Here is a 13,753-nt window from a genome sequence, read left to right on the forward strand (position 1 = left end):
ATGGCCAGCAGACAAACACGCTGTGATTATGATTCAGGATGCATCACAAGGCAGAATTCTTGTACACAAGTAAAGGTTTTTAAAATGTTAATGCACTTTAAATCAAAAATTTAGCTATAGTTATATTTTCACAAATTGCATAATCTCAACAACATGCAAATATTTAAGAAGACTTTTAGTGTTACTCACTTTATTGATTAATATTATTATTATTTTTTTTTTAATGATCTCATGCATCCCATACATTCTTTTCAACATGGCTTTCAGTGTTATTCTTTTTTTATATAATTTGAGTATTTTATTGACTTTTAGTTTTACTTATATACAAATTGTTTATATACAAATATGTCTCCAATATTTTATACATCCCTAATTTTCACCACACAACATTTTCTTTCCCAATCTCTTCTATGGTTTGTTTATCTTATAAAATTATTAAGTTTCATGCGCTCAGCAGCCAATACTTCACTGCACTAAACACATGTGTTCGACACATGCTTATTCTCAAAGCAGGTGTAATCTGGCCTGTATTTTCTTTTACCTCACATTTCGTTCATAGTTTTTCTAACACAGAATGGCATGATTGACCAATCAGAATTGAGCTGTGTTATAATTGTGAATAATAAATAAGCTTTGACTGTTTGCATTGCAGAGGAGTATTTAAACACATGAACTGATATAAGCGTAGCTCTTACATTGCTAAGCAGAATTAGTCACGTTGATGAGCTGTTACTCGTCTTAACCGTTACCAGGGAGATCTGCATTGATGACGTTCTGGTGTTGGCATTTGAGAACAGTGAAGATGAGGGACTATTACCAACTCATGATTCAAATTCTCAAGGAGGCAGAATGCATGTTTTTTAACCAGATGAAGCTACAACGCTACAACGATGCCAAAACAAATGGGGTGGTGGATGTTCTGGCGGGCTAAAGCAATGCCACCGTTTGATTCATTTGTGTGTTTTCCTCCTCAGATCCTGGCTGGCGAGGTGATGGTGTTTTTCATGAGGTCAGAGGGCATGCAGGAGAAGACCATAGTCACCGCCGACTGCTGTTACTTCAACCCCCTGCTGAGACGCATCGTACGCTTCCTAGGTACATTCAGTGAAGAAGAACTAACAGTGAACTTATAGGAGGAGGGTCAGGACATTTAGAAAATTGGAGAAAATATATTTGTTCATTATAGGTATAAAAGCCATTTTAATGCTATAAATTGTGATATCAAAGTCATCATCATACTTAAAACACTCTTAAAAATAAAGGTTCCAAAAGGTGTTTTGATAGCGAGAAACATTTTGGTTCCCTAATGAACTTTTTGGTGAACAGTTCTTAAAAGAACCATTTTTTTCTAGTGTGAAGAACATTTTAATAATCTAATATTATTTTTTCTCTATAAAGAATGGAAAGGTTCCATGGATGTTAAAGGTTCTTCAAATGCCAATAAAGAACCTTTATTTGTATGCAGTTTGTGTTTAATTGGTATTTTTTCAACATCAAGATTTTTTTGGTGAAAATATAAGGGAATGCATGTAAATATATTTTTAAGTGCTGTAACTGAATACCAAGTTTTCTGTTTTAAGTTTTTTGTTTAAAATAGAAATATTCCGTGTTATTTTTAAATGAATTCAAGTTCATAAGAACTGCATTTATAATAAATGGACAAGAATTAGAAAAATGCTTTTTAAGATGATTTCAGATAAAGTGTCACAGAATGGGAGACGCCTGTTACTATTTTACTTTTTAAACCAAATAAATATTTTATGACCAATAATCAAATACAATTGCCAATATAATAAGTATTTTTATTTTATTATGACCAATAATTAATATGATGGACAATATTATTAAGTTGTTTTATTATTATTTTTTTATTATAACCAATAACACATATAATGGGTTTTATTTTATGACCCGTAATGAATATGGAGGCTAATATTATAAATATATTTTATGTGATTATATTTTTAATATTCAATATAAGATTGGCCATATGCATAAACTTCAACTATCAACTATAAGTTAGTATATAAAAATTTGTTTATCATATTATTTATCATATATTTTCTTTCTTCAAGACTGGTCATAACCTTTTAAAAGTCAGTTACATAAAAGGTACATTGATGGGATTCAAGTAAGACTGACTACTCCTAACTGCTAGTTTGGTCTGCTAGACTAGTTCATAACACAGTGGCTATGTTATGCAATTTATCAGAATTATCAATTTTTACATGTTTTCGCATGCGTTACTTATGCCTTTTGTGGTAGTTTTTCCCTAAACCTGACTTAGGTTGAACTGAGTGTCCTTGACACCTCAACCTATCGAACACTATCACTTGGTAGTAAGGTCTCTAGTGTTTCGCTAAATAATATTATACTCAGTTGAGTTGCCTCTGAACGCGCAGGTTGAAAACAATCTAACCCCGCCTAAGAGTCACACAAAGAGTCGAACGACGTCTCGTCCCCTTTCGAACACTATCACTTAGTGGTAAGCAGAGCCGGACAGTAACGGAGTACATTTACTTGAGTACAGTACTTAAGTACAATTTTGAGGGATCTGTACTTTACTCGAGTATCATTTTTGGGGAGTACTCATGATTTTACTCAAGTAAATTTGAGAGGGAAATATTGTACTCTTTACTCCACTACATTTCTATCCATAACCGTGAGTACCCGTTATACTATTCTAAAAAAAAAAAATTTAAAAAAGGAAAAAAGAAAAATCTCGGAAACCCTCAATTTGTTGTTTCCCTCTCAAACGTGATTGGATTGTGCAGGCGCCACTGATTGGGACAGCCTATCAGCAATCACCTTCAGCTTTTCGCCAAAGTCAACTCCATGGTCAGATTTAGATAAGAGACGAAACCATGGATGAAGACGCAGCGGGTCCATCCCGGGAATGTGCCAGCCCGTGGCCCACCTCGCCAGACTATTTACATTTTCCGAATTTTCTTAAGTGTTAAATAAACCAACATGGTAAAAAGATGAAAATGACTTGATTTTACTTTCAATTCCTTTTACATTCTCCAAGGTATTAACATTAACATTTTTCATAACTCCATGTAGGACGTTTCTGTACATAAATGTAAACACTGTGGCAGTGGCAGTAGTAATGCAATATTTAGAAAATGTACTCTTGATACTCAAGTTTACTTTTACTTAAGTAGACATCTGACTGTAGTACTTTTACTTGTAGTTGAGTAAAATTTAGCAAGGGGTATCTGTACTTTTACTCAAGAAATGAAGCTGTGTACTCTGTCCGCCTCTGGTGGTAAGGTCTCTATAACTTGCTCCCTATCTAACTTGCTTACTGAGCAGGAATAATCGACAAACAGACTTCAGCAAATGTACTTTACATGCTTTAATCACAGTTCTTCGAGCATCTTTCCCAAGAAGAAGCTTTAAGCTAGGCCGGAGGATCTACAAATCCCACTGAGAATCCCGCCAGTAAACACTAATACAACAGTTTTTATAGAATAAGGGTATGGCAAAATGACATGATACATTACATAATTTCTCTACAATTTGATTTGATTCTTCATTACTTCATTATCACAAGTTTTCAAACCTAGACATCTGTCTAGTTTCATTTCCCATATATGTTATTTATACACATGCACACACAACCAAAGTCATGCGTTTTCAACTAAAGGGGAAACATACATTTCAAATTCAAATGTTAGATGTTAAATAAGGTTAGATGTTAGAAACATGGTGAGTTTAATATACAGTCTAAAATTCCCACCACACTTTCATCTCTGTTCTCTCACTCAGGTGTCTATACCTTCGGTGTGTTCACCACCACCATCTTCGCCAATGCTGGGCAGGTGGTGACGGGAACCCAGACGCCTCACTTCCTGTCAGCGTGCAGACCGAACTACACAGCACTGGGATGCCATTCCAACTTACAGTACATCACTGAGCGCAAAGCCTGCACAGGGAACCCTCTCATCGTCGCATCTGCACGCAAATCCTTTCCCTCCAAAGATGCGGCCCTCAGTGTTTACTCTGCAGTGTATACCGTGGTGAGTGTAATGAACCTAGAACTACTTTAATCATTTGAGTGATTTCATGATTTCTGAAAAGACTCCCTTGTGGACGTACTGACAGACAAACAAAAGAGTGCAGGAGCTGTAAATCTTTGGATTTATAAGTAATCTCACAAACTCCAGGACACTACATTAATTGCTGGAAAGAGCAGTTGACAGTCACACCACTATGAATGTCAGTGTTTTTCTGGTAACTTTATGGTAGTTAGCACTGGTCTAGCTGGTGCACTGGTAAGGCCATGTCACCAGCAAAAAATGGAGAAACTGGTTGAACATGTTCCTTCTGGTGAATCTGGTCAGACAAGAAAGTCTTGGTGTTAAGAGTGTCATGACTCACACCTGCATCAGTGTCATTCTGTGAAACAGGTGCCCTTTACCTTTTAGAATTTTAAAGACAGTTTCTGTAAGGTCTTAACCTTCTTTTAGACAAATAAATGTTAATAAACTGCAAATTAATGTAAATATGATTGGATTTTCTGAACGTGACCAGATGGCCAAGGTTATATATATATATGCAATATAAGTGTATGTAAGAAAAATGGTTCTAAACAGTACCGAATTAGGGTTCTGCGGCTTGTAACAATAGCAGAACCCTTTTTTGGTGCTAAATAGAACCCTTTTTATTAGGTTCCATAAATAACATGCTTTGAAAGTGCTACATAGGACCTTAACGGCGGTATAAATAACATTTTCAACCATATATTTTAATTGAAATTAGTATATTAGTATCTCATGTTATTAAAACTACTATTATTAATATTATTTATTAATATTGTTTTTTAGTCTTCTATCTGCCTGCTTTTATTATATCTTGTTGCCTCTATTTGGATTTTACATTAAAAAAAACAGCATGTTGTGTCAATTAGGTACATTTATTTTTTATTGACATGGCAGATTGTAGCAAAAACAACAGTGCTCTAACAAGAGTTGTTAACTGAATACATAGCAAAGTATGTTGTTGTGGGAAGAAGGAGGCGGGAACCGGCAAACGTGTAACACACTTTAATAATCATAAAATAAACAAATACAAAACGAAAGTAAAGGCGGCAGCTCCTCACTGACGAGGGACGTATAATAACAAAACATTAACATAGTCCAGGCCTGGTCCTCGTCCTTCACTGTCGTCACTCCTCGTTTTATGCTTCTCCTCCTCCGTGAGAGATACCAGACACTTGTGTCGCACAGGTGTTCATCAGCAATCACGACACCAGCCTCACGCTGTCCTCTCACGGCCCTGCTCGCCACAATTAATAATTAACATAGACACTGAACATGATATAGATGTAATGAAGACCAAGTTCCAGTGAAATACCTTCACAATCCCCTATGATATCTTTACGTCCTTCATTATGTGTGTAGGTATGATGAGGTTATTATACGTGACAGCATCTGAAATACACAATTAAGTTTCAGCATTTAAAGGGTTCTTCAGGATGATACGGTACTAAATAGAACCGTTACTACTTGTAAAGAACCTTTAAAGAACCATCTTTTTTTAGAGTGTATATATGTGTGTGTGTGTGTGTGTGTGTGTGTGTGTACTTGACACTACTGTTTAGAATTTTAGAAGTTTAGAATTTGTTTTTAAAGAAATTAATACTTTTGTTCAGCAAGAATGCATCAAATTGATCAAAAGTGACAGTAAAAACATTTATAATGTTACAAAAAAATATATTTCACATAAATGCTCTTCTTTTGAACTTTCTATTCATCAAAGAATCCTGACAATTATTTTTGGTCCCCATGAGGAAAACAGCTTATAAAACATACTAAGTGATTGTTTCTTTTTTGAAAATGCAAAAATGCAGAAAGTTTTCTGTAATGGTTGGGTTAAGGGGTAGAGTTAGTGTAAGGGGAGAGAATATACAGTTTGTACAGGATAAAAATGCGTGTGCGTGCATGCTTGTGTGTGTGTGTGTGTGTGTGTGTGTGTGTGTGTGTGTGTGTGTGTGTGTGTGTGTGTGTGTGTGTGTGTGTGTGTGTGTGTGTGTGTGTGTGTGTGTGTGTGTGTGTGTGTGTAATTGTCTCAGTCTTGTTCTTCACCACTGTCTGCCTGTGCTTGTAGATGTACGTGACGCTGGTCTTCAGGACTAAAGGGACGCGCCTGACCAAACCCACGCTCAGTCTGACTCTGCTGTGTCTGGCCATGTTGGTGGGTGTGGTCAGAGTGGCTGAATACCGCAACCACTGGGCCGACGTCCTTGCTGGATACTTCACTGGCGGAGCCATCGCTGTCTTTCTGGTGAGAGTGTGTGTAGTGGGATAAAATAACACTGAAATGACAAGATAATTGCACGCATGTATGCAGTTTATATATAATAGGCATATATTCATTAATGCATATACACTACAGTTTAAAAGTTTGAGGTCAGTAAGTTTTTTTTTGGAAACAAATTAATTCTTGTATTACACAAGAGGACTTTAAATTGATCAAAAGTGACAGTACATACATTTATAATTCTATTTCAAATTACTTTAATTCTAAAAACCTTTTAAACTAAAAAAATCTTATGGACTCCTACTTTTGAGCAGTAGTGTATAACCAGGTGTTATTCAAGGTTTCAGTATCACTTTAGATGCTTCATTAAACCTGCTTGTTGTTAAGACAGCTTGCAAATTTCTTCAAAATATTGATAAGGCCCTGTTTACATCTGTTATTAAGATTCGTTTTGGTTGATCAGATCACAAGTAGACGAGGTAGACACATTCTCGTTTACACCTGGTGTTTTAATCCGACTCTTTGTCCATTTCTGTCCTGTTTTCTTTGATGGGAGGGTCTAAGATGACAGAAAAACATACGGAGAGCAGCAGCAACTTTTTGTTTCTGCTCTGAAAGCCTCAAGACCAGCCAAACGCTGTGAGTGTGTGTTAGAAATCATGAATGGTGAGAGAACATTGAGATTGGTATGTTTTTCATCTTCAAACCAAACTTGGGTCTTCAGCCGACGAAGTTTAAATCCCGTCTGGCTAGCCCATATTCCCATATTTTTTACTTATTAGATCAGTAGGAGGAGAGCAGGCGTCTTTTGAGGCTGTTTGAACACATTCGAACCCATTAGCATCTACACTACTAAAGCAATTCATTGGAATGTGTTTTCAACTACCTCTGGAAGTGTTTGAAAGTGGACAAGCTCAAAGAGTTTTAGACCCCATTTCTGTATTTTGCGTCGTCCACTTTTGATCCGATCGACCGAAACACATCCAGGTGTAAACATGGCCCAAGTTACCCCTTTCTCCATCAGACCCTCCGCCAGTTCTTCTCTTTATTCAATCTCTATCTTCCTTCGCTCTATGCTCTCTCTCTCTCTCTCTTTAGGTAACGTGCGTGATCAACAACTTCCAGCAGGCAAAGCCCCCACCCCCACCAGTGCGACCCCAGCGTCCTGAGTCAGTGCTGGGCATGCCCATGGTGGCGCTGCCCTGCGTAGAGAGTCCACTTGAAAAGTTAAGTGGCACTCAGGTAAGGGGTGGAAGTGGGTTAGTGGCAGGACTGCACACATAAGGGGGATGGATTACGCCCCACCCTGTCCTTCTGTTTTTTGACCCAGTGGATCCTAATGTGACTCCCTCGACCCACCCAGCCCTCCTTCTCCCTTCACTAGCATGACCAACCTGCACAACCCAAACACCAACCCTGCAAAACCCACTGACGCTCTGGAGGATTGTTCTGCTCTTTGTCCTAAAGAGACGTTGCTATCACTTTTATAATAGAGTATCTGACAAGCAACAAAATGTTTAGGACCATTAACTCATTGATTCCTCAATGGGCTGTTTAGCGTTTCTAGAAAGTGGACTGTGTAGCATGTGGAATATCAAAGGCGGAAGGTAATTAGATGTGAAAAATTACGACAGTGTGAGTTTCCCTTCGTAGGCCACCCTCATCCTCCTCACTTTTGAAACTGTTTTGACTTTTTTTTCCTCTTTGTCACATTGACCATTCAGTCATCCCTTTTCTCCCTCAGTCTTATATTTTGTTTAGTGATGAACCGAAAATTTCTGGCCGAAAGAGTGACGTTTAATTAGCGCTTCTCCTATGATGCGTTTTAACTGTGTCAGTGTCTATTTCGTGTACAAAACTTGGATAAGCTACAACAGGTAAACATGTCAGCTGTGTGGGCACTTGTGTGGTGCCAATATCAGCTTTGTGCTTTGTTACTTTTTTAATATGAAATGAACGCAGTAAAGCGACGCAACTGACACTAGTGGGTCACATGACATTGACAACACACATTCCTACTACGTAGATCTAACGCACTTTTTTTAATGGTCGTGAAGTAATTTTGAAACCAAATGTAGTACATACTATACAGTATGCGATTTCGGATGCAGCAAAAGTCTCAGCTTTCAGATTCCGTAAATTTATTATGAAATTCCAACAATAAAACCGTCGTTCTGACGCTGTTAATGTGGCCTGACCGATCGCAGCCGCCTCAGTTTAAGCGGCAAGTGAACCAATCACCTCTTGCTCTTTACTACTAGTTATAGAACAAAATAAACATGAATGAACATCAGAAGGTATGTTGAAAGAAACGGTACAACCGAAGTACATCATCATGTCTCATTTAATCGCTCAATCAGTGCCAATAAATCAGCTTGTAAGCAAAGATATCCTGCAACGTTACATTTACCTCAGAAAAGCCATTCAATTAACATAAACTCGATAGTTAGCTACAAAAAATATTATAGAAAGGAGCATTTTAATAAATATATGCACTATATTACATTTTCATTCTACTTAACCTGTTGTGATGTCTTCATTATTTAGTATCTGAATAAATCTGTCATAAAAACAAGTTTTTATTACAGACACCATTTAAATGTTTATATTTCAACAACAAACTGGAGTAGAAACATAATTCTCTTAGTAAAAATGTTAGGGTTTTCTGCTTTAAATTTGGTCTCAGTGTTTTGGTTAAAAATACATTTCGGTGCATCACTGAATTTTAATTTCCGCAGTTTCCACCTTCCAGTCTTGGTTTCTCATCCTTTCTCTCTCTCTCTCTCTCTCTCTCTCTCTTTCCCTTCACACTCTCTCTCTCCCCCCTTACAGACTCCAATGGGATCCTCATTCACTGAGATCACATGACCATCAGCCTCATCGGTTCCCCGTCCCCCCCGATGTCCTCATACCGTCTCGCTCCATTTCCAGCGAAGTCTAGACCAGCCGTCCCAGCACGCGCGCCACTGCGCCGCCCACTCCGAGGGACACTCCTCCACTCTGCACCGCTCCTACTCCACGCAGGTCTAGATTTCCTCACCTCCAACCCCTCATCCTCCATCATCCTCCATGCTGCCGATAGGGCCTCCACAAACCGCTCAAACAAACAACGAGAAGCACTTTTAGAGAGGCTGCTCGAAGATCTCGAACGCCAGAAAGCACAGGTAGGCGTTTCACTCTTGCCAGAGGATTTGTTTGGACTGTGGGTGGAGGATTCGAACGGATTTTTTGGCTGGAAGACCTCAAACCTCAACCTGACCTATTTCCTCGGGAACCGATGAAGAAGTCTTGATCAGCTTTTGGCTAAAATGCAGAACTCTATTTTTACTGCAGATATTTCAATTCATATGTAAATACATGCACAGTTTTCTTCTTCTTTTGGTTAAAGGCATGTCTATTTTTTTCTATTTTGTTCATAGTACTGATTAAGTTTTTATATTCATCAAATGGAGTATCTATTGGTTGTCTTTGAGTCATGTTCAATATGCACTTGGGACAATCTCATCAGCATCAGATATCTGGACCATATAAGTGCACATCAAGAATTCCTTTAGGAAAAGACCTCTAAACTTGGACACGTTCTTGATACCTTATAATAACGTTTGGATGCATCGTAAAGAATTGCGATGTTTAATGACATACACACAAAAACTCGACCACAGCATTCTTTTTAATATTTAATGTCCAGTTTGTGCTTACAAGGATTTCTCCACCAGCTAGATGTAATTCACAGTCTGACATGAGCCGTCATTTTCATTACTGTTGCCCCAGACACAACACAGCGCTTTCAGACACTAGACATACTTACAGTTTGTCATCAAAGACGGGTTGGATTCTTCGTTTCTGACGAGAGAAAAGCAGGAACTGCATCCCATGACGTCAACAGAACAATTAAGACAACATCTGTATTGTTGTTAGTATTTTTGTGTAGTTTTTCAAAAAAGCAGTAACTGACGGTCAGCTAGTTTCTTTCTTGTATAGTGAATGACCTTTTCACCATGTGTTACTAACAGGGTTGTGCACCATACAGAATTGAATTGAAAATGCCATTTAATTTACAATTCGGTTCCCGAATTTGAATTGAACTTGAATTGAGGTAGCAGACAGATGTAGAATTGCAGTTCAAATTTGAATGTAAGGAAGTGATTGAAATTCAAGTAACTACAGTAATGTGTAACTAGAAAAGCAAAGTTTTGTCAAGACAAACTTCAAATGTTAGATGGATGGATGGATAGATGGATAGATAGATAGGTAGACAGATAGATAGATAGATAGATAGATAGATAGATAGATAGATAGATAGATAGATAGCCTATAGATACCAATAGCCTACACTGCCTAGGTGAGGAGAGCTCAAAAGGAAAGTAATTTTGGTAGTGGAGCAAAATGTAACATTTTGAATTAAAGAGGACCTATTATGCCCTGTTACAAAGTCTTGAATTTGTTTTTGGGATCTATAGAATAGGTTTTCATTCCGGAAGGTTAAAAAACACATTATTTTCCCCTTATTTCGACATTATTGCAGCACCTCTCTTCTCAGTCTGTCAGTAAGACTGTTTAGTTTCTCTCTCTATGAAGCCCCTCCTTCTGAAATCTCAGTGTGCTCTGATTGGTCAGCTAGATTAGATGTGTTTTGTGATTGGTCAACAGCTTCAAGTGTGTTTCAGAAATGTCACGCCCCTTACCATAACCGTGAGTTTTATCACGCTACTAATTAACTCAACTAGGCCCCGTCCCTTTATTTTTGCATGTGCCTTGAGCGGGAATTATTTAAATGAGGAATATTGTGACGTGTTCATTCCTGGAAGAAACTCAAGACTACAATGGAGGCATTTCAGGGAGTTCAGAAACAGTATTACTGATATAGAGAATAACTCCCTCTGGAGTGACTGTGCTTTTTAACTTTACAGTAACAGCAACATTACACAAGAAGAGAAAGTTGAAAATGTAAAAAAGCATAATAGGTCCTCTTTAAGACAAACATTATTTTCTTTTGGAAGAACATGCACAAATGAATCATTCTAGACCTGGAAAATGTATTGAGAAGGTACATTTTAAACACATGGTTTGGTGTTTCAGGCAGCTAAAATAAAGTGGTGCTCACAGATTGATGTGCAGGTTTGAGGTTCGACTATAATTGATTTTGAGTGTCAGTTTTTCTAAACTGAGGATGCTCATGAGCGTGTCAATTGGATGTATGTGCTGTACCATAGGCCAAGTTTTGTGCACTACATCATTTTATTGAGCTCTGTTAAATTGGTTTCTGTCTATTTTTCTTATATTGTTTTTAAAGTTTTTGCTTTGAATCCCATTTTTTTAAACATTGTATTTACTTAGACTAATTGTTTGGTACTGTAAGTAAGCTGTGTATACAAACTGTGTGTACTTTAATCAGATGAGTGTAAACTCTCCACCTAGTTGCACTCTAAACGGATGAAAATTAATGTTTGTAACATTAACTGTGAAATCTGATTTGTCTGATGCCCCCTCAGCCTTTACATCCCGGCACCAGGTCCAGGCTCTGCCACATTCTGTGCTACGTACAGTTACTGTCTCTGTTGTAAGAGCACCATGCTTCACGTGCTAAGATTCACATTTACACCCTTAAACATTCCTTAAAGGTGAAGTGTGCAATTTTTATAAGATTGGGGAATTGCAACAACAATAATTTTAAACATGTTTCCCAAACATCTGCTATTGGTCAGACAAAAAGAAAGCCGCACCCCCAAACTCACGCAATTGGTTGAGCCAATGGGATCCTCAAAGAAACTGAGCAAGATAGGATCTACAATCTTTACACTTTTGGGGGGGAATCAAACTATGAATTATTAATTCATAGTTTGCATATTAAACAAGGATAAATAATTAATAATTTAACATGTAAAAAAAATTACCCACTTCACCTTTAGAAATATTTTACCTAAAACTCTCAGCTCTCTTATTTCTTCTTTCATTCACCCAATTAAAAAAAAAAAGATATTTGTACAGTTTTGCAAACAAGTCTTTTTGTATTAAAAAACTGCATTTAATTTATTTACTTTGGTGATCTTTATTTATATACACCCAACAAGTCATTGATCTGTGTTTTGGGTAATTGAATAAAGTAAAAGCGTGAACTGCCTGTGACTTTTTCTGCGACATCATTATTAAAGGTTTTGTTCACTGCTTGAGGCCTGTTCCATGTTAAAGGGGCGGTAAGCGATTTCTGAATCAGTCCAAACAAACACTCCTCTTCCTTCATTGCTCCGCCCCAAAAATGCACGAACGCGCAATGCAAGAGTGGATGTCTCTTTATCATAGCTGAAGTGTAGCAAAATAATGTTTAGTGAAGAATAAAGGGAAGATGACGGATGAAAAAAAGGAAGAACAAAAAATGAACACACACAGGAGAGCAAGAGTTGGTTGTTGGTCGCCAGCAGCTCCAGACAAACAATAACATTCAAAACTGTCCTGTTACCATAGCTAACATTACAACAACAGCATAGACAAACCGATGTTACTCACGTATGGATCAGAAACAATGCATCCTCTGCGTCTTTTTTCAGGCCCTCCTGCTTCGGTCTCTCCAGCACTGCAAAGCATCATAATAACGCAGGTCCTAAAGCTCTTGCCTGATCATAACACTTCTTTTTCCAGTGATATTCCTTTGAACTCTTCTCTCTTGTAATGTCTCTCAGCCATCTCTCTTTCTTCAGTCTTTCTTCAAATCTCCCTCTTGCTCACTTTCTCTCCTCTCCCATCATGAATGACACGCCCCCTACTGCTGATTGGCTCACTCTCCTCCCCCATCATGAGTGGACACACGCCCCCTACTGCTGATTGGCTCACTCTCCTCCCCCATCATGAGTGGACACACGCCCCCTACTGCTGATTGGCTCACTCTCTCCCTTCCCCATCATGAATGGACACGCTCCCTACTGCTGATTGGCTCACTCTCTCCTCCCCATCATGAGTGGGCACGCCCCCTACTGCTGATTGGCTCACTATCTCCTCCTCCATCATGAGTGGACATGCCCTCTACTGCTGATTGGCTCACTCTATCCTACCCCATCATAAGTGACACGCCCCCTACTGCTGATTGGCTCACTCTCTTTCCCCATCAGGAGTAGACACGCCTCCTACTGCTGATTGGCTCACTCTCTCTCCTCCATTATGAGTGGACACGCCCCCTACTGCTGATTGGCTCAATATCTCCTCCTCCATCATGAGTGGGCACGTCCCCTACTGCTGATTGGCTCACTATCTCCTCCTCTATCATGAGTGGACACGCCCCCTACTGCTGATTAGCTCACTATCTCCTCCTCCATCATGAGTAGACACGCCTCCTACTGCTGATTGGCTCACTCTCTCTCCTCCACTATGAGTGGACACGCCCCCTACTGCTGATTGGCTCACTATCTCCTCCTCCATCATGAGGGGACACGTCTGCTGATTGGCTACTAGTGTGTTGTGCTACAACACAGCAATTCTCAGAAGCAATTCTCAGAAA

General features: G+C 38.6%; 1 protein-coding gene across 6 annotated transcripts in view; it reads left to right on the forward strand.

Moving 5' to 3' along the window:
• plppr2a (phospholipid phosphatase related 2a) overlaps positions 1-12,385 on the forward strand; it is a 45,160-nt gene extending 32,775 nt beyond the window's left edge. Inside the window, exons 2-7 of one of the 6 annotated variants that reach the window (XR_013196862.1) lie at positions 975-1,095; positions 3,772-4,022; positions 6,112-6,288; positions 7,363-7,495; positions 9,097-10,406; positions 10,583-12,385. Coding sequence is in view for 4 of the 6 variants with exons in the window: in XM_077213650.1 (XP_077069765.1) it covers positions 975-1,095; positions 3,772-4,022; positions 6,112-6,288; positions 7,363-7,490; positions 9,097-9,166; positions 11,229-11,279 (798 nt within the window). In the remaining 2 variants the exon portion in view is untranslated. Of the gene's footprint in view, positions 1-974; positions 1,096-3,771; positions 4,023-6,111; positions 6,289-7,362; positions 7,507-9,096; positions 10,450-10,582 lie in introns of those variants that run through there. The other 5 variants (XR_013196861.1, XM_077213650.1, XM_077213652.1 and 2 more) reach the window with 5 other exon arrangements.
• The last annotated feature ends 1,368 nt before the right edge of the window (positions 12,386-13,753 follow it).

Source organism: Siphateles boraxobius, unplaced genomic scaffold (genome assembly GCF_051911475.1).
Source record: "Siphateles boraxobius isolate OS27281-9 unplaced genomic scaffold, OSU_SipBor_1 66, whole genome shotgun sequence".
NCBI classification, from domain to species: Eukaryota; Metazoa; Chordata; class Actinopteri; order Cypriniformes; family Leuciscidae; genus Siphateles; species Siphateles boraxobius.